General features: G+C 46.0%; 1 protein-coding gene across 1 annotated transcript; it reads left to right on the top strand.

Annotated features, from left to right (window-relative positions):
* Positions 1 to 17,626: 17,626 nt before the first annotated feature.
* Positions 17,627 to 24,807, top strand: INSM2 (INSM transcriptional repressor 2). The gene is made up of 2 exons (XM_056851860.1): positions 17,627 to 17,717; positions 23,594 to 24,807. The coding sequence occupies exons 1-2, from the start codon at positions 17,627 to 17,629 to the stop codon at positions 24,805 to 24,807; spliced, it is 1,305 nt and encodes a 434-aa protein (XP_056707838.1).
* The last annotated feature ends 563 nt before the right edge of the window (positions 24,808 to 25,370 follow it).

Raw genomic sequence — 25,370 nt, 5'->3', positions numbered from 1 at the left:
CACCAAGGAGACGTGGATGTAGTCACAATAGCGTCCAAGCTTGGTGGTATAGATAGCAGTTGCCTTCTGTTGCTGCTGTTTAGAGTATAATAACTCATAGGTAAGATGAGGGGCAATAGTAGATCACGTAATATACAGGGGCTGATGTTCCCTGTTTCGACCACTAGGGAGTCTTCTTCAGCTGCCAACTCGGGCTGTATAGTAACACGCTCCTCCGTTGGGTGGGATCAAATGTCCTTGATCCACCAGCACCTGGAGGTTGGCAACCCTATTGCACCTAAACAACACACTTCATCTTCAGGTGAAGGTGGACAAGACTTTCAGGCCTTATATTTTTTGTACTGATGTCATTCATTTCCATTTACTTCAGCAAAATCCCTTTGTTTCACTTATTTTTTATTTTATTTTTATTTTTAAAACTTCATTTATACCCCACATTTCTCCACAGTCGGGACCCAGAGCAACTTACATAGTTATCCTTTCCTCCATTTTATCCTCACAACAACCCTGTGAGGTAGCGTAATTTGAGATTGTATGACTAGCCCAACATGACCCAGCAAGCCTCCATAGAGTAAGGATTTGAATCTGGGTCTGACACTCTAACCACTTTATAAAACTTGGTCTCAGTGCTTCTTATAGATATATGCTACTGTTTAATGGCTTGGCTGTCTTTGGATATATTGTGTATTTCTATGGATATCTATTGTAGATAATTATAGATATATTTTTTTGGTAAACCATATAATATTTTCCACCAGCCCATCATTCTTATTTTAAAACCTTTCCCTTCTGCAATTCCACCCTGAATTGCTTTGTTGTTTTTTCAACTATCCAAACCTTTGATCTTTTCTTATTTGCAAATCCCGTGCTTAAAAAAATGACCTTTCTGTTTTTTGTTTTTGTGTGTGTGTATGTTTTTTGTTGCATTTAAGTCCCATCACCTTACATTTATAATAATAACCTACTTTTCATACATTCTGATCGTGACCTTTTAAGTTTAAAGGCATGTCACACTGGAGGTATTAAGGGATTCAGTGTAATTTTAGAAGGTTTCCTTGGGAGCCAGATTGTGCACCAATACTTACAATGTACTAATCTTTCAGGACTCAGAGTCAGACTACATCCATAAGAGTTTTCAGGCTCAACTGTCTAATGTAGCAACCTGACAAGTTTAAAAATAAAATAAAAACCAGCTTATAATGATTCATTTTTATTTAAAGTTGAACTCTCATGCCCTGAAATTAATATTGTTTGCAATTTTTAGAAGTGGCTAGATCGCATTTGGCACCAGTGGAAGGCAATGGCAAATATGGATCTTTAAGAAAAGCCATGCTGGATCAGATCAAGGCCCATCAGATCCAGCAGTCTGTTCATGAACATGTCCTCGCCCTTCTTAAAGCCTTCCAAGTTGGCAGCCATCACCACATCTTGGGGTAGGGAGTTTCACAATTTATCTATGTGTTGTGTGTTTGTTTTGTGTTGTTTTGTCTATTTTCAATCTCTCACCCTTCAGCTTCCCCCAGCAGCTCCATCAGATAGCAAAAAGATGATATTGTAGACTGGGGGAATCCATGAGGACGAAAAGCCATACAACATGGGTAACTGCAGTGAAGAAGGGAAAGCAGGCAAAACTGTCCCTTTTTGTCTCTTGCAAAGCCTCTTGTATCAGCAGAAGCACAGCAGGCAATTTTCCTTGCTTCCCCTTCCTCACTGTAGCTGCCTGTATTGCACACTTGGTTTTGTCCATGTGGGTCTCCCAGTCCCTCCCAGTCATCATTTTGATACTCACAATATGCTGCAGGGGAAGGAAAAGGCAGGTAAAAATCCACTGTTCTTACCACCCAGTGCACTACAGAGGATCCTACCCAAGATCTTGAACTTCTGTACCACTTTTTTGCTTTCATTGGCAGCATTAATCAGTCTAAGTATCTGAGGCTGGTTGGAGCCTGCACAGAAATTCATTACTTTGACCCCTGAAGTGGTCTCAAGGGAAGTGTCCTGGTTACATTAAAAACGTAATTGTAAAAGTCACCAGAGCTACTATTGCATTCCCCATGAGGAGGTCAGTATCAGTACATGTGGCACATGGGCAAGTCATCATGGACACACATGGCATGCATGGGATACATGAGAGCATTACATGATTGCCTAGGTAATACACTGCCTCCTTCGACACCTCCATTACCATTCTTGCATGGTAATGGGAAAACACACACCAATTAAAGACAATTTAGAACTCTTGATAAAAAGGGATCTATTGTTAAAGTATGTGCCAAGGCTGTTCATAATTATTTCATAACATTATTATGCTTCCATGTGAAGAGCAGCTGAACATGGGCTATTGGTCCTAATTGGTAGGTGAGGACCAACTTTGAAGTGAGTGTAGAACTGTAACATGTGAACAGCAGCTGAAAATGGGCCAGAAGATCTGGGACAAGTGAGCACCGTTCTGAAGGGAGCGGAGAAGGGTTCCATGCATTACTAACTTATAAAGGTGAACATTCCTGTGGTCTAAGGTCTACTTTTTATTTGACATGGCAGTTGTGTTTGCTGTAGCTATACCAGCATTCCCTGCAGTCATCAAATGAAGTATGAATGGCAAATGCATGTTTCAAAAGATTTGGTGACCAGTGCTGATGAGCCATGGCTGATCAAGACTGCATGCCATGTGTCCCTGATTGTTTAGGAATGCATGCCTGGCCTTCATACTTCATGTCCTATCTGCGGGGGGACAGGGGGTGGGGATGGGGAGACACATGATTGGATCAGCAACTAGCACATAAACTCTGATGTGATTCTACTGTCTTTCACTATTTGGAACAGTTCCTTACAGCCATCCAATTCAGTCCAATCCAGTCCCTATAACTACTTTGGGCAATAAAACATGTTTAATCAATAGGTTCATTTGTTTGTGTTACCATAATAGTCTTTGGGGAGTTTTCTTGGCTGCTGGTATTGGGCGAGACTGGTGAGAAAGACGGATCTTGTCGCGGGAGCTGGCCGATTATGCCAACGTCCAGGAATGACCACCAGTAACCACCAGAGCTAATAGAAATGCAGTTGTTTATTTACAGTGCTCAATACATACACTCTATCCACCATAATCTCCCGACACAGACTCATGGAGTCTAGGATATATATACACAATGCCACCACTAGGCATTAATTAGTGAGTCAGGTTGAGTCACCCTCCAGGTGCAAACATCACCTCAGCCTCTGGCCTCAACTGGTTCTGGCCAGTGTAATCAGGCCTCCTAGGGGCTTTCCATGCTATTGCATCATTCCAGGATGACAGTTAGATCCCCTAAATCTAACACCTGCTATGGCACAGCTAATATGTCAGGCTTGTATATTCCGACAGATCTTTCTCAATTGTATCTTCAAATTCGACTAAGAGCTTCTTGTTTACATTTAAGGAGTCAGAATGTGATTCCATTGTTGCCTTTCAGTAAGGGTGCCTTCAGCAATGCTTAGGCCATCTAGTCCAACCCCCTGCTCAATGCAGGATCAGCCTAGAGCATCCCTTACAAATATTTGTCCAGACTCTGCTTAAAGACTGCCAGTGAGGGGGAGCTCACCATCTCCCTGGGTAGCTGATTCCACCGTCGAACAACTCTTACTGTAAGAATTTTTTTTCTAATATCCAGCCGGTACCTTTTTGCCCTCAATTTAAACCCATTCTTGCGAGTCCTGTCCTCTGCTACCAACAGGAATGGCTTCCTGCCCTCCTCTAAGTGACAGCCCTTCAAATACTCAAAGAGAGCAATCATGTCCCCCCTCCACCTCCTCTTCTCTAGACTAAACATTCCCAACTCCCTTAGCCTTTCCTCATAGGGGTTGGTCTCCAAGCCCCTGGTCATCCTCATCGCCCTCTTCTGCACCTGCTCAGCTTTGTCCTTGCAACCCACCCTGTAAACTGTTGCTGCAGGCCATTAAAGACAAAACACTTTGCCAGGTTTGTGGGACAGAGCTGTATTGTCTTCCAAGCAATTTACTCTGCCAAATTCCATGTGGATGGGAGAAAGCATCGGTGTCCTACAGGCTATTAACACACATGTTTGCAGAGAGAGAGGAACAGCAGAGGGAAATATTTGTTCATCCCAGAAAGTAGCCACCATAGCTGAGTAGACTGAGTGCCTGCCCTAAGACTGGCAAGCAAAAGGTACAAAGAAGAGGCACAGGATTTGCTAACACCCCATGGAAGAAACTGACACCCAACAGACTTGCCATTTGGGCATCACCATGCAGGGGAGGCAGTGTTGGGTGGAGGCAGCTATATTGCTAATTGCACCCACCAGAGAACAGGCGGAAGGGCGCAGAGGGCAAAGGCTAGGGAATACTTTGAATATTGTTATTCTTTCTGTATCTTGCTCATTGATTAATGAGTGTGAGTGCCTGGTGCATAATGAACACTAGTACACTTGACTGGAAAATCATTTACAGTGTATGGATCCTACAGTGAAGGATAGAGAGAGGGAAAGTGTTTATTGATTAGGATGTTGTGTGTGCATCGGGAACATATGCGGCTGTTGTACAAACCAAAGTTAGGCAAAAACACTCAGAACCACTGCAGCCACCTGGTTTTCTAAGGTGACTGCTGTGTTGAGTAGCACTCCCATAGGGCCACTCAGAAGGAGGGACTAGCGAGACAGAAATCAGGAGGGCCCAAGTCAGCTGGAGGGCCCCTGAAAGCAGATTCATGCTCTATGCACGGAATGCAATTAATTTTTTTCTAATACAGTTCTGACTGCAGCCACTAGGGGCGCAGGGAAGGCAGAGCGCAGTAAAGAGTCGGATCTGATTCTGCAAACTAGGCCTTTCTGCAAAGTTTAATACGAAGCTGAGGGTTACACTTGCTTCTCAGATCCTGCTAAACCCATCAGCCAAGCCAGCACCCGAGCAAGGCAAGACCAGCCAGGACAAGCTACAGTCTATGCCAAGATGCAGCCTCCTAACAAGTCATTATCTCTGTCAGTCTATGCTTCCTTTAATTCCACCAGCTCCTGCATAGCCAGATCTTGTAAACGGGGAACTCTGTTAGTATGTGGTAGCAAAACAATTTTAAAAACCCTTTTGTTGTCTTTTCCTATATTTCTCTTACTGTTCCCCACACTTTTCTCCTCATTTGTTTTGCTCTCTTCCTTTCATGATCTGCTATTCATCTACGTATTCCCCCTTCTAATTTTTGCTCTCTCCCCCCCTTATTTTTCAGTCTCAACTCCTTCTTGTCCATCCTGGTTGGCAACTTAGAATGTAAATAGTAGTATGGCAGCAAACCTTTGTAAAAAAGGTTTTTGTTCTTATGTTCTAATGTGGTATCATCAATGGAATATTGGACTTAGAGTGGGGAGATCTGGATCAGGTTCCAACAGAACTGTGAAGTCACTAACCTTGGACAACTGATGCTTCTCAAGCAGGAAAGGTTGTATGGCCATATGGGTCCATTCAAAATCCAAAACTAACAACAAAATCCATGTAATACTCTTTACTGGACCAACCAAATTAGCACAAAACTATGTGCATACTTAATCTTTTTCAGTTTTTTACATCAAGCCTGATGAGCTTGAAAGCTTTTGCAGATTTTTATGCTATTTTGAGCAGTCCAAAAAAAGGTATTCCATGGTTTCCCCCTCATTTTTGGATGTCTCTCAGATTAACCAACTTTATGAGGTTATTTTGCCCTGACCTGGATGGCCCAGGCTAGCTGATCTCGTCAGATCTCAGAAGCAAAGCAGGGTCGGCCCTGGTTAGTATTTGGATGGGAGACCACCAAGGAATACCAGGGTTGCTGTGCAGAGGAAGGCACTGGCAAACCCCCTCTGTTAGTCTCTTGCCATGAAAACCCCCAAAAGGGGTCGCCATAAGTTGGCTGCGACTTGACGGCACTTTACACACACACATGAGGTTATTTTAATGATGAAAGCAGGGAACATGTATGCTGCCCTGAGCTCCTTAAAGGAACAGTGGGGCAAAACATAAAGGATTTCAATGAAGCTTGCGTATCAAAACTTCCTACTTTGAGACTCTGTTAACACATCGAAGCTGAGTAACATGCACTAAAGACAGGCTCCCAGCCATGGGCTGGGTGTGGGGGTGGGAAGCATTGTGCCTGGGTGGAAGAGTGGAAGCAAGGAAGATTGGGCCCAACTGGCTTTCAAGCAACTTCCTGCAGCCCGCCCCAAAGGTTGGCCCATCACGAAACGGATGGGGAACCCAGACCTGCAGGCTGCAGGCTTGTCCTGGCACACAGCTCAGATTGAAAGGAGCAGGCTGAAGAGGTGCCTGGCATTCAGCCACTCTCTCTTGGCAAAGAGGGGATCTCATTGGCACACATTGCCAAAACAGAGGAAGAAGGTGCAGCCTGCCGGCATCTCTTCTGTCTGCTGCTCCTGGCTGATAGCACCCCCCACCATACCCCTGGAGGAGAGGAGGCCCAGAGCACAAGGCACCACAAGGTTAAGTATCCTGTGAGGGGGCAAATGTAGATGGGCTGGGAGGGATTTGGGTATGTTGCCTAGTAACAAAGTCTGCTGCTGTCCATTGATGTGTGGGGAAGAGTAAAGTGGTCTTTACAGACTGGATGGAGTACACCACCCCAACAACATATGGCTTGTGGATCCCTGATCTGGACTGGTGCAGGTATTACAGATTTTGATGGTTTGGGGGTGGAGTCCGGTGAGCTAAGCTGCTTGCCTCCTGTGGTGTTTAGGCATTGGCTGAGGAGCATAGGGCCGGTTGTGCAGGGTGGGCTCCCTGCATTACCTAAAGGGGAGTCTCCTTAAGAGGCTTTGGTGGGCAGGGCATGGGTCAGCCAACCTCGGGGCTGACTACGCCTCCAGGAGGATGGTGATGGCTAGGAATAGCGGTTCCCACCGCTTCCAGCTTTAATACAAATCCCCTGCCCTCAGTTACTTCAAACAGGCAGGTTGGGGAAGGTGCTGACAGCAGTCGGGCTGTCAACTACACCCATTGTCCCCAGCCTATGCTGTGCCAAGACCTGAAGAACCTGTAATCAATAAAGTTGTGGCCTGATTCCTCCCAGCATGGCATGTCTGTGTCATCCTTCTCACTCCAGGCACAATGTGCCTATCACTCACTCTGTAGCAAAATTTTGACGCAGTTTTGCTTATGCTGCAAGCTCTGTTTTCCTCTGACACTGAAACTGCCCTACATAATTTTTCTGCGCTTCATTTTTCTCCTTCCATTTGTATATTCTTCCCTCTCTCTTACTTTTGTTTTATTCTCTATCGCACGCCTGTTGCTCCCATTGATGTATAAATATTGTGGCGTGTGTATTGTTGGGTAGAGTTCAATGTTATTTCCATTAGATGCAAAAAAAAAAACAACCCTCCATAAAACTATGAAACAATAGTGTTCAAAGCGACAGAGTAATAATATGACAATGTGCTATGAGCCATTACAATAAATTTTCTTGCTCAGTAAAAGACCAAACCTGTAAACGAATGCATTTCAATGCATACATAACAAAAATCTATGCAATTATTCACTGAAAGGAAAAACCTGGTTGTCTTAGTGTACAGCGTCAGCTGCTTTTGAGTTTATGTGTTTTGAATGGCTTCACTCCATCTTTGCAAGGAGACGGTGTTTTATTGTGTGTCAAAGCTTTGGTCTGAAAAGCATCTGGAGGAGCCGAGAATGTTTCTGTATGTGAAAAGATGAGCATTGAATCAGGAGGAAGTATAATATACTTCTGCTTCATATCACAGTATTATGATCTGCTGTATTCAGTCAGACACTAAAATGAAAAGTAATCTTGGATTTCTTAGAATTTTAGAACATAGAAAATGCAAACAATTGTCCTATAATGAATTTTTTAAATTAAACAAGACAAAAAAAGCCACTAGTAATTTGTAATTTATAACCTTTTTTCATTTAGCAAATATAGTCAATTTCTTTTGAAGCCTGAGTTACTGAACAATTAAATTAGCAGGCTTTGTTATAGATGCTTTTTCCCATTGCAGAAATGTTTTGAAATCCCTGCCTTTCATCTGACTATGAAAAATAAACAGATTCATATCTAGCACTGCTTATTTAGCTTCCTTCTTATCCTGATATTGTTTTTCTCTTAGTCCCCATCCCTATTTCCCAGTTCTTAATTTCAGGACATTTTGGAACAACTTCAGAGGGGCTCCTTCACCCCCCCTTCTGGTGCTCATTTGGCTCTTTCCAAAGCCCAATCCCTGGCTTCATGTTGGGCACCCAGGAGTGTAGAAGCAATGGAATTCCCTTCCTAGGAGCTCTAAGTGAAATGTGATTATGCCAGTGATGTCCTGCAATGCACAGAGAAATTTGGGGAAGGTTATGCTCACTTACTTCATGTGGGATGGCCAGAGACGGACTCATCAGAAGCAAGAAAGATCCTTGAGGTGCCTCTGATTTTCCTAGGTGCCCCATGCAACATGCGCTCTTATTTTTTGCAATGGAGATTTCTTTGAAAGAAAACCTAATGTCACCAGGAGCTGTTGTAGTTGTTGCAATAACAACAATAGCAGAGCAGTAACAAAATAATTGCTTGGCTTCTACAAAGTTTTGGGTGTGCAGGGTCAAAGTGTGTGTGTGTGTGTGTGTGTAAAATGCTGTCAAGTTGAAGCCAACTTATGGCGACCCTAGCAAGGGGCTTTCAAGCCAAGTAAGAAGCAGAGGTGGTTTGCAATTGCCTTCCTCTGCGCAGTCTTCCTTGGTGGTCTTCCATCCAAGTACCAACCCTGCTTAGTTTCTAAGAGTTGACAAGCTCAAGCTCTATCATACCACCTCCCCTCCCCAAAACTTTTGATTAGCACAGTTGTTAGTGACTGAGCTGCATGTACATAATTGACAGTAACATGTGTGAGACACAGACCAGGTTGGCCTGACTGATTGTCAAGTTTCCTTTTTCCTCCCCATATTACCCTGCCCTTGATTGCTAGCGTTGTTGTGTTCCATTTATTTTTTTAAAATTCACAGTGTATATATTGTAGCGTTTCATGTCTGTTTAAGGGAAGGGGTGTGGCTCAGTGGCAAAGCATCTGCTTTGTATGCAGAAGGTCCCAGGTTCAATCCTTGACATCTTCAATTAAAAGGTAGCATCTTATATGAAAGACCTTTACACGAGACCCTGGAGAACTGCTGCCAGTCAAAGCAGGAAATGCTCATCAATGGTCTGACACAGCAAAGGCAGCTTCATGTATGTTTGTTTCTCCTCTCGCAGTTCAGGCTGGGGTTTGGAACAGAGAGTGCTCTGATTGACTTGGTTGATGACAGGGGGATGTGACCCTACTAGTTCGGCTGGATCTCTCAGTGGCATTCAATACTAATCAGCTATAATATCCTACTGAGCAGCCTCTTGGCACTGGGACTGAGGGACACTGTATTACAGTGGTTTGAGTACTGTCTGAGGGGGTCAGCCCCAGAAGGTGATGCTGGGGGATTCCTGCTCCACAGGCCAATGGGCATGGGGTTCTACAGGGTTCATTCCTATCCCCCATGCTATTTAATATCTATGTGAAGCCACTGGGAGAGACCCTCTGGAGGTTTGGGCTGTGGTGTCACTAATCTGTGGATGATATCCGGCTCTTCCTCCCCCCCCCCCAATTCTGAGGATGCCGTTGATGTTCGGAACTTGTGCTTGGAGTCACTAATGGCCTGGATGAAGGTGAACAAGGTGAAACTTAATCCTGACAAGACAGAGGTTCTCTGGGTTAGTAGAAACGCAGACCTGGGACTTGAGATCTTGCCTGTCTAGGATGGGGTTATACTCCCTTTGAAAAATCAGGTTTGCAGCTTAAGAGTGCAGGGCTGCTGAGAGCCACCATGGGGCCCCGGACAAAGATTCCATCTGCCCCCCCCCCCATATGACCCTGATCTAAACCATATACCATAGCAAAACAACTCACTTGGCTGGCTGCTACCACATATCTATAATAATAAAAGGATCCGCATGCCCATCTGTCTGTTCATTTGTGGCAGGCATGACTCATCAGAAAATAAAACTAGTAATCTCAAAATTGGCCACCAGCTTCAGGATGAAGTTCCAAAAATGAAATGGATCAGAATATCCTGGCCAGGGTTGTCTCCAGACCTCCCCCCATGCTATTCGCAATGGAAGCTAAGCTTGTGTAGTGGTTAAAATGTTGGACTCGGATCTGGGAAACCCAGGTTTGAATCCCTACTCTGCCATGGAAGCTTGCTGGGTGACGTTTGGCCTGTCACACTCTCAGCCTAACCTACCTCACAGGGTTGTTTCGAGGATAAAAAGAAGAAGAGAAGAACAATGTAAGCCTTTTTGGGCTCCCCTTTGGGATATAAATAAATAAGTTCTCACTTCTGTTCCTCATTTGTTACCACTGAGGCAGATAAACATTTATTATTGTGCATATAAAGGAGGCAAGCATGCTTTTACTACTTTGTTAATATTATGAACAGAAGGGGGGAGTTAATATTTCCCCATGATCTATCAAACTATGAGTTGTGTGAAGATTTTTTTTTAACTACTGCACTGGTACCCAGTTCCTGTCTATTTTAATGGGGTTCATGCAGGACCCTCTGAGTCCCCTGTTCTTATTAGGACTCATCTGTCTATTCCAATCTGCCTTAAAACTGCCACAAAATAGGGGTAGTCTTGGGCCACCTCCACCTGATGACTCTACTGTGAGAAGCAGTGCTAATTCAGAATGACATTCCATTTTTTAAGAAGGTAAGGTTCCTGTACTTTTCATTCAATTATTTAACTTCAAGTGCTGGGTACAGAATTTGCAAACCGAGTCATAAGGTAGTGCTGGAGTGGTGGATTCGCACACCAACAATAATGCATGTCTTGTGTATATTGTACTACCCATGTGGTTTGTGATCTAGCTTTTCTGCTACTTGGATAGGTGAGGTGCCATGTGGTTCATGGTGAATGAGAGTATGCACTTCCTGTGTTGACAAGTCCTTATATTACATTTGTTCTTGTGTACATATGGTGTTATTTCAGAATAACAACCCTAAGATCTTTTCAAAATCTTGACTGGCTATTTAAATATAATTTCTGCCTCCTTCCCTGCCCTATTAATTTGTCCCTACCATCTTTTTGTGTGTGGAGGAGGTGGCATAGTAGCTTCAGATCTCGGAAGCTAAGCAGGGTTGGTACTTCTATGGGAGACCACCAAAGAAGACTCTGTAGAGGAAGGCAGTGGCAAACCACCTCTGTGCCTCACTTGCCTAGAAAGCTCCTTGGTGGACTTGATAGCACTTACGTACATACTTTCTTTTCTTGAGCAACAATCACATCACTGCAAGCCATACCAGCAGTGGTGGACATGTCTAACAAACATAGCCAGGATTGGGAGCAGGGTATAGGGTCCTCCTCTAGCAACTACTACATGCATTCTTCAGCAGTAACTGCTCAGTTTGTCTCATGAGCTACATACAATGACAGAAAAGCCACAGTGTGTGGAACAAAACGTATTCTAAATATTATTGGGGAAAAGCAAAAACAAAAATAAGGCTTGTAGCACCTTAGAATCTAATAGATTTATGGTGGCATATTAATGGATCATGATATTTGCCTGCAAAGTTGCCCCCTCAGCACAGCACCCAGGGCTAGTGTTGATGTGATACTTATCCAGAGCTGTCTGGCCTTAGCATGGCCCTGGTCTGATGCATGTGTCTTTTCTGGCTTCCTCATCTATGATGCATGGCAGAGGAGGCAAGGCCACAGGTAAGCTGTATAAGTCAAGTAGTTGCCACCCCTACTGATAGGGTTGCCAACCTCCAGATGGTTAGTCAAGAGGATGTAGTCACTATGGCAAAACTTATATCTCTTAAATAAAAACCAATAACACAAATATTCTTTTTCACAAATGTATGGTAAGTATTTCAATTTGATTATGTTACTTCACATGAATCATAATGTATAAAATCATACAGACCACTTTCTTTTGCAGGAATACTCAAAATAAAATAGTTTTTTTTACAGAAATAATCAATTTCATATAACCATTCTATATACAACCAAGACAGGAACCCGGTAAGTATCCTGTTTCAAAGTCCTTCTTCCTCAGTTGGTGTATAATAATAGAATGTCAATAGTGTCCCATAAATCATAAGAATGTCTAATCTCTGTTTCTTATTTTGCAGGTTATTGTCCCACGTTGCAAGCAATTCCTGTTGTGCTATAAAGTTGATGGAAGTATTCTTATAGATTCCATTTCATTTGCAGTTCTATTACAATTCATCAAAAATCAATTGATACATGGTTATTGGCTAAATTTTCTTAATAACATGCATGAAAATAAACAAATCTATGTACATAGTATTACTCACCGACAACTTTTTCACGTCTGTTACTCCTAGCCAATGCATACAATCACTGTTTCAAGAACATTGTGCTGGGTAATTGCAGTCTGAGGCTTGCAGGTTAAATGGGATTTTTGCTCATTAACTCTAGGGGTAGTATTACAAAAAGCCTGAAAAGTCACACATGGCGTTTAACCCGTTCGGGGTTACTGTGTTCATCATAGTGATGAACCGAGCCTCCTGCTGGCTAAGAATTTTATCTACGTTCTCCCTGGAGTAAGATTTATTCTTTTTGTATTGCCACAGAGCAAAAAACCTAAGGTCTGTATCCTTGTGTTTAAATTGCGTGAAATGCTGAACGACTGGAGCCTCCATTACAAAATTCCTGATCCTCAATCGGTGCTCCCCGATCCTTAATTTCAGGGCGCGATTGGTTTTGCCTACATATAAAAGTTGGCACGGGCAAAGGACGGCGTAAATCACGTTATCTGAAGTGCAATCTGTGCATGATTTAATTTCAAAAGTGAACCCTGTTTGCACACATGTAAATTTTTTAACAGGTAAAGCATATGGGCACATTACACAGGAACCACACTTAAAGTGACCTCATCTGCTCGATGGGTTGGGAGGATCGATGCGATCTGTGTGCACCAGATAATCCTTAAGTGACGTGGTTCTCCTATAACCTATGAGGGGAAATTCAACACAATCTGGAATGGATGAGATGACGTGCCAATGTCTATGTAAAATCCTTTTTATTTCCCCAACCATTGGGGTATACTGAAATGAGGAAACCAGTATTGTTGTCCAAGTATTTATTATTGTAACCTCCAGATGGTGGCAGGAGATCTCCCGCTATTACAACTGATCTCCAGCTGATAGAGATCAGTTCACCTGGAGAAAATGGCCGCTTTGGCAATTGGACTCTATGGCATTGAAGTCCCTCCCCTCCCCAAACCCCGCCCTCCTGAGGCTGCGCCCCCAAAACCTCCCACCGGTGGTGAAGAGGGACCTGGCAACCCTACCTACTGAGTATTGCTATACATTGGTTGCACCAACCAACATTGGTGCTACATTACTGTCTTCTACAGGCCACCGGCAATCCCTTCCCTCTTTTCCAACCCTTGTAGGGAGGGTCAAGACGGTCATTTTATTAGGAAACAAGCCCAAATGAATCAGTTCCAATTAACTGGTTTTATAACATCTCTCTCTCTTCCTCTTTTTAAATGACATTCAGTGCAATCCTAAAACCAATTTCCTGGGAGAAAGGCCCATTGAATACATTTGAGTAGGATTCTGCTTGGACCTGCTTAGGTTTGCTGTCAGTGTCATTCAAGCATCACAAACAAATTAAGTAAGGGAAAGATTTCAATATGTATTTCTGAGAGGTGAATGTTTTGCAACATCACGATGGCCTGAAAATAGGCCTTATGTGAAACAGTCTTAAGTTGGAAGCAACCTGCATCTCCCGCTACAGCACTTAGAAGCTGATTGACAATATTGGCTGTGCTACCTTTTGGTTTCTGGTTCCATTTCAAATGCAGTTTGGTTGGTGTGTGATGTTGTAGAACTCACTGTGCTTCAGTTTAACCATCTATTTATAGTCATAAGAGGCATAAACATAAAATAAATGCATCGTGATGCATAGCTGTGCAGGAGTACAGATGTTTTATTAATGAAAATGAATCCAGCTTTTTGAAAGTCATGGCAGTAATATAACATATCATTGTTTAGTTCTTTGCTAGACAGTCCCTGCTGTTTTTTACATAGAAATTCCTGTAATACTTAATGGACATCTGGAAGAATTCAGCCAATTAATCGAATTCACACAGGAGCTAAGCTAATGGCTGTCTGAAAGACAGTTTACATTAAACCAAACTTGCAATATGAATGAAAGTACTTAATCATACATGCAACATTCATTAGATGCAGCACAGCAAGTGTTTTGATTGCTTTAATGAAAGATCAGGTAAAGTGCATCAACTGAACAGATTGAAGAGACTGCCTGCTTACAAATGTTTGATTATGTCGACTATCAACAGAAACAGTGCCAGTAATTTACAGCAAAACATAGTTGTAGATGGAGGACAGGGCCAATGAAGTTGGTTGTGATGAATCAAATTTGGGTCTCTCTTCCAAACACTTTAAGAACTAGACATTAAAAAAAAAAAAAACTTGTAACACAACATGGAAGAAGAAGAGTTGGTTTTTATATGCTGACTTTCTCTACCACTTAAGGAAGAATCAAACCGGCTAACAATCACCTTCCCTTCCCCTCCCCTCCCCTCCCCACAACAGATACCCTGTGAGATAGGTGGGACGGAGAGAGTGTGACTAGCCCATGGTCACCCAGCTGGCTTCCTGTGTAGGAGTGGGGAAACAAATCCAGTTCACCAGATTAGCCTCCGCCACTCATGTGGAGGAGTAGGGAATCAAACCCGGTTCTCCAGATCAGAGTCCACCACTCCAAACCACCGCTCTTACCCACTACACCACGCTGGCTCTCAAAGAAGCAAACGCAATCTAATTTATTAATTACACACACATATATATTCTAGTCCCCCCCCCCCAATAGACCAGAGGCCCAGAACAGCAACAAAATTACTGTCTGGAGTCTGCCTCCACTCTCCCAGATTTACCCAAGAAATATTTGGGTGATGAGGGTCCACTTCCTATTAGGGGAGACCCAAGGGATTGTGGACTTGTGGGATGAGCACAGAGTTAGCAGAGAAGCTTGGCCCCACCTTCATCCCCAAGAAGCTGCTCCCATCAAGCTGACAAGGGGAAGGAAATTGGAGGCATGATAACCTCTGAAGAGGCCAGCTGGGTCTCATTGCCTTGGGAGAGAGGTGGGGATTTCCCTCCCAGGGAGTTTCTCAGGTGATGTTGCTTGCTGTGAACCCAGGGCCTCCACCATTATATGGTGGGCTCTTAAAAGGGAGCTCAGACAACAAGAAGGAGGTGGCTGGTCAGCATCTTGAGCTAAGAGGCACCAGCCAAGAAGAGAGCAAAAAAGAGGGTAACTGGGAGTTACTGAAACTCTTCCCTCAGACTTGCTCTGCCTACACTAGGCAAGTAGGTGATGTGAAAGACCTCTACCTGAGAACCTGGAGAGCCGCTGCCGGTCTGAGTAGACAATACTTACTTTGATGGACCAAGGGTCTAATTCAGTATAAGGAGGCTTCATGTGTTCATTTGTACACTGAGGCTGGTTTTCCCAGGAGAATGGAACTCTGGAGGGCGCTGCAGTGCCACAAGGGTTTTATACCCCACTTTTCTCTATCTTCAGAGAGAACTGTGACTGACCCAAGGTCACCCAGTAGGCTTTATGTGGAGGAATAGGGAATTGAACCTGGTTCTTCAGGTTGGAGTCCACAGCTCATGTGGAGGAGCGGGGAATCAAACCCAGTTCTCCAGATCAGAGTCCACCGCTCTTAACCACTACACCACTCTAGATCTCAAGCCAGAGGGGAGCCCTAGCTCATCACCTTCTCACAATTACACTATCAAAAAATAGACTTTGGGCTGCCTGGGATTCCATGACTGGCTCTTTCAGGGCACCAGCTGTAAGCTGAGGCGATGAGTGAAAAAGCCCTTTAGGTCATTCAAGGTTGCCTGCTGGGGTGGGTGACCTGCTGCCCCTGTGCTCCAGCTCTTGCCCTTGCTCTGTGGAGTAGTAGGAAGAAAAAATGGGGATACTCATGGGTTATGTGTCTTCATAGGTGATCCAGAAGGTTTTGTGTGCTGACTGTGCAAGTACAACAGTGACTATGATATATACATTTACTATAGCTTCTCTTATTTACCAAGGCATGATGTAACCATAAGACAAGAAGCTGCTGTGCAAGCTCAAAGCTGCTTGGTATGGCATTCAAGCAGACTTTAAGTAAATATTTTGAGATGGTTTGGTGAAAGGACTGAATGCATGTAAACAAGGAATTCAGTCAAGGATACCCAGTGTGGTGTAGTGGTCTTGGGCCAGTCACACACACTCAGCCTAACCTACTTCACAGGGTTGTTGTGATGATAAAATGGAGGACAGGAGAAAAATGTAAGCTGCTTTGGATCCCCATTGGAGAGAAAGGCAGGGTATAAATGAAGTAAGTAAATAAATAAATCATGGGAAGTTTAATTGGTGATTATGCTCACATTGATGTTCCCAGTATGTCTATTTGTAATAACATGTTTCTTATATGGAAAAAGATCCTCCTATGTAGTTGGCTGTATCCAAGTATTGAGGTGACATCAGAGAAATAAGACTTTTAGCTGGGTGGCTCCCCCATTTATTGATCTTTCATACCCTTCAAACTGTGTGCTTGCCATTGTGTCCATTCATCTTCAGGAATGAAATTTGGGGCTGTAGCCCCATGACAAGGAATTATTTCAATCATTGTTTACCATCCTCCATTCCTTCCAGGAAATCTATGTGTCAGCAATATTTCCAAGTCCATCAGCACTTACTTACCTTTCATAGCATGACTTATCACATTCATAGCGAATAGTACATACATTGAATTTTGCAGCTACTAAGTTGAAAGTCCTGGTTTTTAGAGAAAAAAATGGCTGTTATTCCACCATCCATGTTTTATAGCCATATAAGGTCAAAAACCTAGTTAAGCTAGGCTGTAAATTCATATGTCTGACAAAATGTAACCAGCCATATTTTAGAATTTACTAAGCAGTTCCAGATTTACATTTTCTCCAGAACATCTAGACCTTCACAGGAAATCCCAAACTCAAGATCCCTTCATATCATGAGGTATGAAAATCCCTTTCCACTTGCATTATGCCAAAGCTAGTTTTAACTAACATAATCAGTAAAGTTCGCTTACACTATAAGAAGAAAAAACAAAACAAAACTGCTGTGTTAATTTACTATCAATAGGAACATGAAAACTCTTGTTCCTCCACCACAGAGAGGATGGAGCCCTGCAGAACCTCAGAACATAAATCCTATGGGGCCAAACAGCTGTCTTCGAGCACCACCTTCTAGAACTACCAGAGTATGGTGTTGCTGATACCCATCTTAGCCAAGTATTCTGAAAATATACCATGGTTAGTATCAAAGGTCACTGAGGGAACCAATAGAATCAGTAAGGTAATAGTCCTCCTGACCATCTCTCAGCAAAAGTTATAATCAGGGTGACTAATGCAGTTGTGGTTCCAAAACTGGACCAAAATCAGATTCACGTGGATCCAAATAAGCAGTTTCATCCAAGAAAGCCTAGAACTGCACAGCCACCACTTGCTCAGGCATCTTTGCTTTCTGTGGTACTTACTTAAAAGCTTCCCAGTTTGCCTTTCCTCTTGAGAATTTTTGGACATTTAAAGATACTCCCATTATCCAGAGATGAAATCAACAATCCTTGCTAAGAAGAACAAAACATCCACGTTGGATAACCTGATGGTATCCTTTACTTTCAGGTTAAAAAAATACTCAGGTAAAAAACTCTCATACACTGTGAGTGCTCAGTCCTCCCGGAAGTTCACCTTCTCCTACCCGTAGTCCATCTCTTTAAATCACAGCCCACACAGCTGCCATTACAGCAAAAATAACTATGGAACTTCATCATGCTATACATAGTTCTGTCCTAATATTAGCAAACTACTAGGTTAATTTGATATGGTGGCCTGAGTAAAGAATCAATAGAAGTCAAATTGGGTAGTGTTACCTAATGGTTGAAAGGCACATTGTTTTCCACTTTTCTAGAATGGGAGGAAGATAATCTTCTTCATCTTTAGTACTTTCTGGGTCAATAAAGACCTAGTTACGGCTAAGATGAAAGAGAGGAAGGAAACAACAGCCGTGATGCTGTGGGCTTCCTCTCCTGAGCTAAATAACAGTCACACAGCAAATCATTGCTAAGTAGTTTTGATGCTTTTTGAACTGGCCAATCCTCAAGAGCTTCCATCGAGTGACAGATGATTGAAACACTGGGAAAACAAAGCTGCTGGTATCGAAAAGCTTTAAAAAAATCAAAGGGAAGCAGCTGCAGGGGCACATTCCCAAATGCCGAAAATGACTGCTAACAGTTTACAAAGTGCAGTTTACAAAGGTGGGGTGGTGGGATAGAGAAGTAGTAACTCAATATGAAAGAGCAGAATAAAGTATATACAAAGGAAAGAAATGGGAAGGTGTTTGATCAAGGTACAATTAAAGTGCGTGATTGGCTATGATAAATAGAATTTTTTTTTAACCCAGATCACTCCTTAAGTCTTTTGGCAAAATTCGTACTGGCAAGGGGGGATTTTTTACTCTTTACAGCAAAACAGTGTAATACTAGTAAATCAAAGCATATTACCAAATATTCTTAAATTACTAGAAACAATAGATACAACACCCCTTACAAGTCTTTAGAGTGTCTTGGACAGGTTCACACATTACACTCATGCACCATAAACCTATGTAAGTTTGTTTGGAAACAACCTCTTCTTATTTCTTAGCCAAATTGTCATTAATCCATCTTTAATTACATGCTGTTGTTTTTTTAAGTCTTGCTTTTTGGCCTTCCATAAGTAATAATGGAAGCCTTGTTTCCACTCTCCCTTTTCCACTTTCAAAATATCTGAATCTGGTTCTTTAATCCAATGTGCAATCCAGACTAATCCAGCTGCTTGGTAATATAATTTCAAATTCTTTATGAGTGACCACATGCAAGGCAATCTCCCTCTGCATATTTGAAAACTTTCTTCCCAAGGCCATCTTTACAAGCAAAGCAGATGGAGAGTTCTCAAAGTCATTACCTGCATTTTGCCTTTCCCCATATTTCTGGTCCTTGGAGAGTGTCTCCACTCATCAGAAAATTGGCCAAGGCAGGAGAAGCCTTGGAAAGAAGGGATCATTAGTTAGGTATTTTCATTTATTTAGTTTACTTACTTAAAATGTTTTTTATTCCATCTTTCTTGTTGTCTCCAGTGCAGTAGCCCTTCCATTCTCTTTTCCAACAGAGAACCTCTTAAGGCACCCGTAACACTGGCAAGTTGCAACTAATAGGAAAATCTGGGTCATAGACAGGGCTGAAACACAAAAATTGATAAGAAATTAATCCTGCAGCTCTATATTATAAGAAGCACCACAACAGCCATGAACTTCTTGCTGGTGTGACAACTGCAGAATCTGGCAATCCAGGATCTGCTCTTCAGCAACAAGAGGAGAGATAACCTCAATGAATCCAAGCTACCCAAAAGGATGCTGCAACTTAAATTCATCTTACGTAGATGGATGGTAGACATATCTTTTACTAGTCAAAAGATGCACTGCCTTTCAATTTCAGAGCAGGGCATACCCTGGAGTTGATAGATAAAACTGCAGTGTTTGGCACCAGTATAGTCAGGAATATATGGAAATCAGCTTGCCTTCCTGCAGACCTAGTACACTAAACATGAGTTGATTGAAGGGTTGGCAACTTACAGGTGGATCCTGGAGATCTCCCAGAATTACAACTGACCTCTAGACTGCAGAGATCAGATCCCTGGGAGACAATGGCTGCTTTGGAAGGTGGACTCTATGGCATTATACCTTGCTTAGACCTCTTTCCCCCCCCCCAAACCCCACCCTCCTCAGGCTCCACCCCAAATCTCTAGGGATTTCCCCAAGTTGGCAACGCTAGTTAATTGGCAGGACAATCCTAGCTTTGTGGATGCACTGGTAGTTTGTGGACTGTGCCCCAAAGGAACCAGTCCCTCTTAAAAAGTGTTTTTACCAAAAAAAAGGAATTTACATAAAATATAAAAAGCTACATTGAGCTAGAAATGGCTTCTTTGGAAACCATATCACCCCAAAGTCTCCTAGTTAAAATGCATCTTACAAATTGAAAAAGAATATTGAGGTATTGTAAATCCCCTGGTTATAATGTTAATCATACAATTCATCTGTTAATTGTACGATCTGTTAATTGTATTTGTCTGTTAATACAAAATCACCATGACCAAAGATTATTTATTCTTGAGGTTCATAAAAATATCTTGAATAGTGTGGACTGCAACAAGTGTGGAATATTTTCAAAGCCTCGGGGGATTTTTAGAAAGTGGAATGTTCCATACTGCCTAATAATATTACACCAGCAACCAGTCCACTACATTTCCAGTTGACAACGGAGCTGGATTATTGCTGGAGACATTATAGATTTTAGAGGGAGAACACTGTAAAGATTTCCAGCAAATGCACTTTAGTATATATCCTTGCCAACTTGTGTTAGATCCTTCTTTGCATATTTATGTAGAAGCATTTTGTTGTTTCAGTAATAAAAACAGGCTAACCCTCCCTGGACCCCAGGATATAAGTAAATTCTGAAATGGCTATAATACTTGCATAAAGTAACAAGGTGGTTTCTCTGAAAATGTTATATGCAGCATAAAAAAAGAAGAAGAGCTGTTTTTATACCCCGCTTTTCTCTACTTTTAAGGAGTCTCAAAGCAGCTTACAATCACCTTCCCTTCCCCTCTCCACAACAGGCATCTTGTGAGGTAGGTGAGCATGAGAGAGTTCCGAGAGAACTGTGACTAGCCCAAGGTTACCCAGCCGGCTTTAAGTGTAGTCGTAGGGAAACTAACCCAGTTCTCCAGATTAGAGTCCACCTCTCTTAACCACTACACTATGCTGGCTCTCCAGCTGGATCTTTGTTTTAACTAAAGCTGTGATGTGCTATGTGCACCTCTCTGGTACTCCAGGTTCTGGTCCAATCCCGCTTGTCATCTCGCAGGCACCACAAAACTGATACCAGTTGTTCTGAGATGGAAGCAAGCTGTACCGTCATCACTTCTCTGGTGTGGGGTGGGGCTTATTGCAGGGGTCTTTCCCACCTGGTCAGCAACCAATGGTGTAATTAGAAACAAGACTGCTGCTTTCAAAAACGAGTGTTCCTAAGTAGCTTAACTCTAGGATGGGGAAGAACAATTGAACAGTCTAAGAGGGTTTGCGCAGCAGACCAACATTTAAGTGCAGTTTGTGGCACCCAGTTGATTCCTGGTCAAAAGATGTTGTGGCTACCTTCTAATGTGCCAGAAGGGTGCTATTCTCTCTTTCATTCATAAGGCATTTCCTGTTGATTTTATTGACTGCTGTTTTATCAATGAGATGGTTTTACTGCTGAGAATTATTCTACTGGACATTTAAAAATAGTTTTCGATAGTTTGAATCAAATTTGATGACAATGTTTATATTATGTATCATTTGTTTTGTTAGGCGCAAAGTTTTGGAGAGGTGGAATAAAAATATTTTAAAATAAATAAATGCAGTGATCCATGGGTGTTAGACCAAAGTCCCTTTTTGTCCCCCAAACTCACCAACTTCCCCCTTCGATTAGCTATTTCTTTGTATCTTTATTGGCCATACAGGTCAATCCAGCTTTCCGCTCTTTTCCACCAGCACTGATACAAGATTGATAAAAGGAACAGACACATAATTCTGCCCCCTCTGTGTGTGTGTGTGTGTGTGTGTGTGTGTGTGTGTGGAGTAGGGGATTCCAAATAGCATATATATATAAGTTTGAGGTAGGATAAAGAAGGAGATGCAAGAGTAAATAGGCAACAAATATAGATGAATAGGCCACATGAAGTTGCCTTTTACTGATTCAGACTATTGGCCCATAAGGTCATTATTGTCTACTCAGACTGGCAGTAGCTCTCTAGAGTCTCCGTGACCAACCAGTTACTCTGACAGGCCAACAACAGGGCACAGCATCTGAGGCCTTCCCCTGATATTACCTGCTGGTACTGTTATTCAGAAATTTACTGCTTTTGAATGTGGAGGTTCTCTTTCGTTGAAAAACGGGGGAAAGCGGGGGAAAACCAGCTTTTAGTTCTCTTTAGTCACCATGACTAGTAGTTGCTGGTAGAACTCTGCCCCATGAATCTGTCTAATCTTTTAAAGTTGTCTATGCCTGTGGCTATCACTATATCCTCTGCCAGTGGATTCCACATTTTAATCACCCACTTCATAAAGAAGAATTTCCTTTTGTCCATCCTGAATCTACTCCCCATCAGCTTCATTGGATGCCTTTGAGTTCTAGCAGTTTGCGAGAGGGCAAAAAGCTAACCCCGTTTACTCTCTCTACCCCATGCATAATTGTATAAACTCTGTCATGTTTCCTCTTAGCCATCTCTTTTCTAACCTGAAAAGTCCTAGACTCTTCAGCTTTTCCTCATAGGAAAGGTATTTCAAAGGTGCTCCAGACTTTCTTCACACCAGTCAGATGCTCTACAGCAGAATCCCTTTTAGAAGGGCTGGGGGGAGCACTTCAAGGGTGTCCTAAGAGAGGGTGCCAGGGACAGCCAGGGAGAAAAGGCAGGAACATTCAAGGGAGGCCTGGCACTGAAGGCAGATCTTGGGCCTGAGGGAGGACGGCCACTCAGGTCAGTGGCTCCAACACCTTCCCCCCTGGTTTGGGTGTGTGTGTGTGTGTGTTAAGTGCCATCAAGTCGCTTCGGACTCATGGTGACCCTATGAATGAAAGCCCTCCAAAATGTCCTATCTTTGACAGCCTTGCCCAGGTCTTGGAAATTGAGGGCTGTGGCTTCCTTTATTGAGTCCGTCCATCTCTTGTTGGGTCTTCCTCTTTTCCTGCTGCCCTCCACTTTTCCTAGCATGGCTGTCTTTTCCAGTGACTCTCTTGTCTTCCCATAGCGTGACCAAAACACGTTAGCCTCAGTCACTGGGCGACTCACACAAGCTCTCACACGAACCTCGTCCCGAATCAGACCCTTGGTCCACCGAAGCCAGTATTGCCTCAGGCGGGGGTCTTTCCCATCACCGACTTGCCCGGTCCCTTGAACCGGAGAGGCCGGGGATGGAACCTGGGACCTTCTGCACGCCAAGCAGAGGCTCTGCCACCCGGCCAGGGCCCCTCCCTCTCACTTCCTTGGTGGAGAAAAGAAAGTCTACACGCCCCCCCCCCAACCCTCCTTTGCAGCCTTTCTTTTCTCCAGCTGGACAAGGGTGGGTGCAGCTGGGGGGCAGCGGGGGGCCGGAGAGGAGAGGCGGCAGGGACGGCGAGGGCCTCCCGGGCGAGCCCAGCCTGGGTCCCGTCCCGAAGGCGAGGCGGCGGCTGCAGGTGCTGGACAGCTCCCCGCTTGCCGGCTCCTCTCCGCGCACAGCCCCGAGCCCCGTTGGCAGGCGCCCAGCGGCTCCGCGGCCCAAGCCTCCCGCTCCCGCCGCCTGGCCCTGGCGCGAGAGGCTCGTCCCGGCGGGGGGACAGACCCCCCCCGCCCCCCCGCCCCCCCGCCCCTTCCCACGCGCGCTCTCCCGCCTTGGGCCGCCCGCCCCCCCTCCCCGGCTCCTCATTGGCCGCTGCGGGCGTGACGCGCGGCCTCCCCGCAGGTGCCCCAGGTATAAATGCCCGTCGGGCCCGCCGAGCCGCCGGTGCCGGCGGAGCGCGGCCGTCCGGGGTGCCCCTCGCCGCCCTGCCGGGGAGATGCCGCGGGGCTTCCTGGTCAAGCGGAGCCGGAGGGCCGGCGGCTCCTACCGCCTCCGGCCCCCGGCCGCCCTCCCGGAGGACGCGCCCGGCCGCCCCGCGCCCCTGCCCCCCGGGCCCCCGCCGCCCCCCCCGCGCCCCGGAGCCCCCGCCCGGCCCGCCCGACGAGGACAGCAGGCTGCGCCCCCGCACGCCCCCGGCCCCGCCGCCCTCGCCCGCCGCCCCCGCCGCGCTGAGGCGGGCGCCCCGCGCCAAGAAGGCCAAGGCGGCGCGCCGTCTGAGCTTCGCCGACGAGGTGACCACGTCGCCCGTGCTGGGGCTGCGCATCAAGGCGGCGTCGGAGGGCGGGGGGGGCGCCGCCGCCCGCCCGGGCCTGCTGGGCGAGTTCGTGTGCCAGCTGTGCCGGGAGCCCTACGCCGACCCGCTGGCCCTGGCCCAGCACCGCTGCTCGCGCATCGTGCGCGTCGAGTACCGCTGCCCCGAGTGCCACAAGAGCTTCAGCTGCCCCGCCAACCTCGCCTCGCACCGACGCTGGCACAAGCCGCGCCCGCCCGCCCCGCCCGACCGCGGCGACAAGGAGAACAGCCGACACGGCCAGCACCGCCACGACCCGGACAGCGACGCCCGACGCCCGCCCGACGCCCGACCCGGACCCGGACCCGGACCCGGGCCGCCCCTGCCCGCCGCAGAGCTCTTCCTCTGCCCCTACTGCCGCAAGGCCTTCCGACGCCAGGCCTACCTGCGCAAGCACCTGGCCACCCACCAGGGGCCCGCCCCGGACGCCTACCGCCCCGCCGCCCCCGCCCCCCCGCCGCCCCCGCCGCCCCCGCCGCCCCTGGCCTTCCCCTGCCACCTGTGCGGCGCGCCCTTCCCCTCCGCCGACCTGCGCGACAAGCACCGCCTGTGGCACGCCGTGCGGGAGGAGCTGCTCCTGCCCCTCGGCCCGCCCGACGGCGGCGGCGGCGGCGGCGGCCCGGGCCCGCAGCAGATCTGGGCGTGCAAGCACTGCCCCGCCACCTTCTTCAGCTCGCCCGGCCTCGCCCGCCACATCAACAAGTGCCACCCGTCGGAGAGCAGGCAGGTCCTCCTCCTGCAGATGCCCGTCCGCCCGGGCTGCTAGGCTCGGCGGGGCGGCCACGGCCGGCACGGGAAGCTGCCCGCTGCTGAATCGCACCCGCCGCCCAGCCAAGTCCGCATCGGCTACTCGGGCCGGCAGCGGCTCTCCAGGGTCCCTCCCATCGCCTCCTTGCCCAGGCCCTCGGCTTGGACCCGCTGGATCCGGCGGCGACGGGATCTCTTCCCCCGCTCCACCCCCGCCCGACTCCTGCCGGGGACCCGCACGGATCCTGCCCGACCTGTCATTCCTAGGGAAAGTGGCGGCGCCTGGCCAAAGCCTGCCCACGTCCGTCGCGCCCAAAGGACCGCCGTCTGAGCACGAATCCTCCTCGCTGCCTTATCGCGGGGTTAGAGCGCACGGTATGTTCTGGGGGTCAAGCCTCTCCGACCCACCCCCACCCCCCACCCCCCGCGCGCCCCACAGGACGGAAATCGCACCGTTTTCGGCGACGTTTTGGGAAAGGAAGCGCCCGGCGCCTGCTGCGGCTAGGAAGTGACCGGGGGGACCTCGCGCGCCGCCAAACTTCTCCGTGTCCGCCAAAACACTCTTGTCGCCAAACCTAGCGC

Source organism: Euleptes europaea, chromosome 6 (genome assembly GCF_029931775.1).
Source record: "Euleptes europaea isolate rEulEur1 chromosome 6, rEulEur1.hap1, whole genome shotgun sequence".
In the NCBI taxonomy this organism is placed as follows: Eukaryota; Metazoa; Chordata; class Lepidosauria; order Squamata; family Sphaerodactylidae; genus Euleptes; species Euleptes europaea.
This window is presented reverse-complemented; position numbering and strand designations above follow the sequence as displayed.

Coding starts and splice junctions, on each gene's coding strand:
- INSM2 (XM_056851860.1), top strand. CDS start 17,627: ATGAAATCAACAATCCTTGCTAAGAAGAACAAAACATCCACGTTGGAT. Junction 17,718..23,593: donor CAGGTTAAAAAAATACTCAG/GTAAAAAACTCT, acceptor GCCTCCCCGCAG/GTGCCCCAGGTATAAATGCC.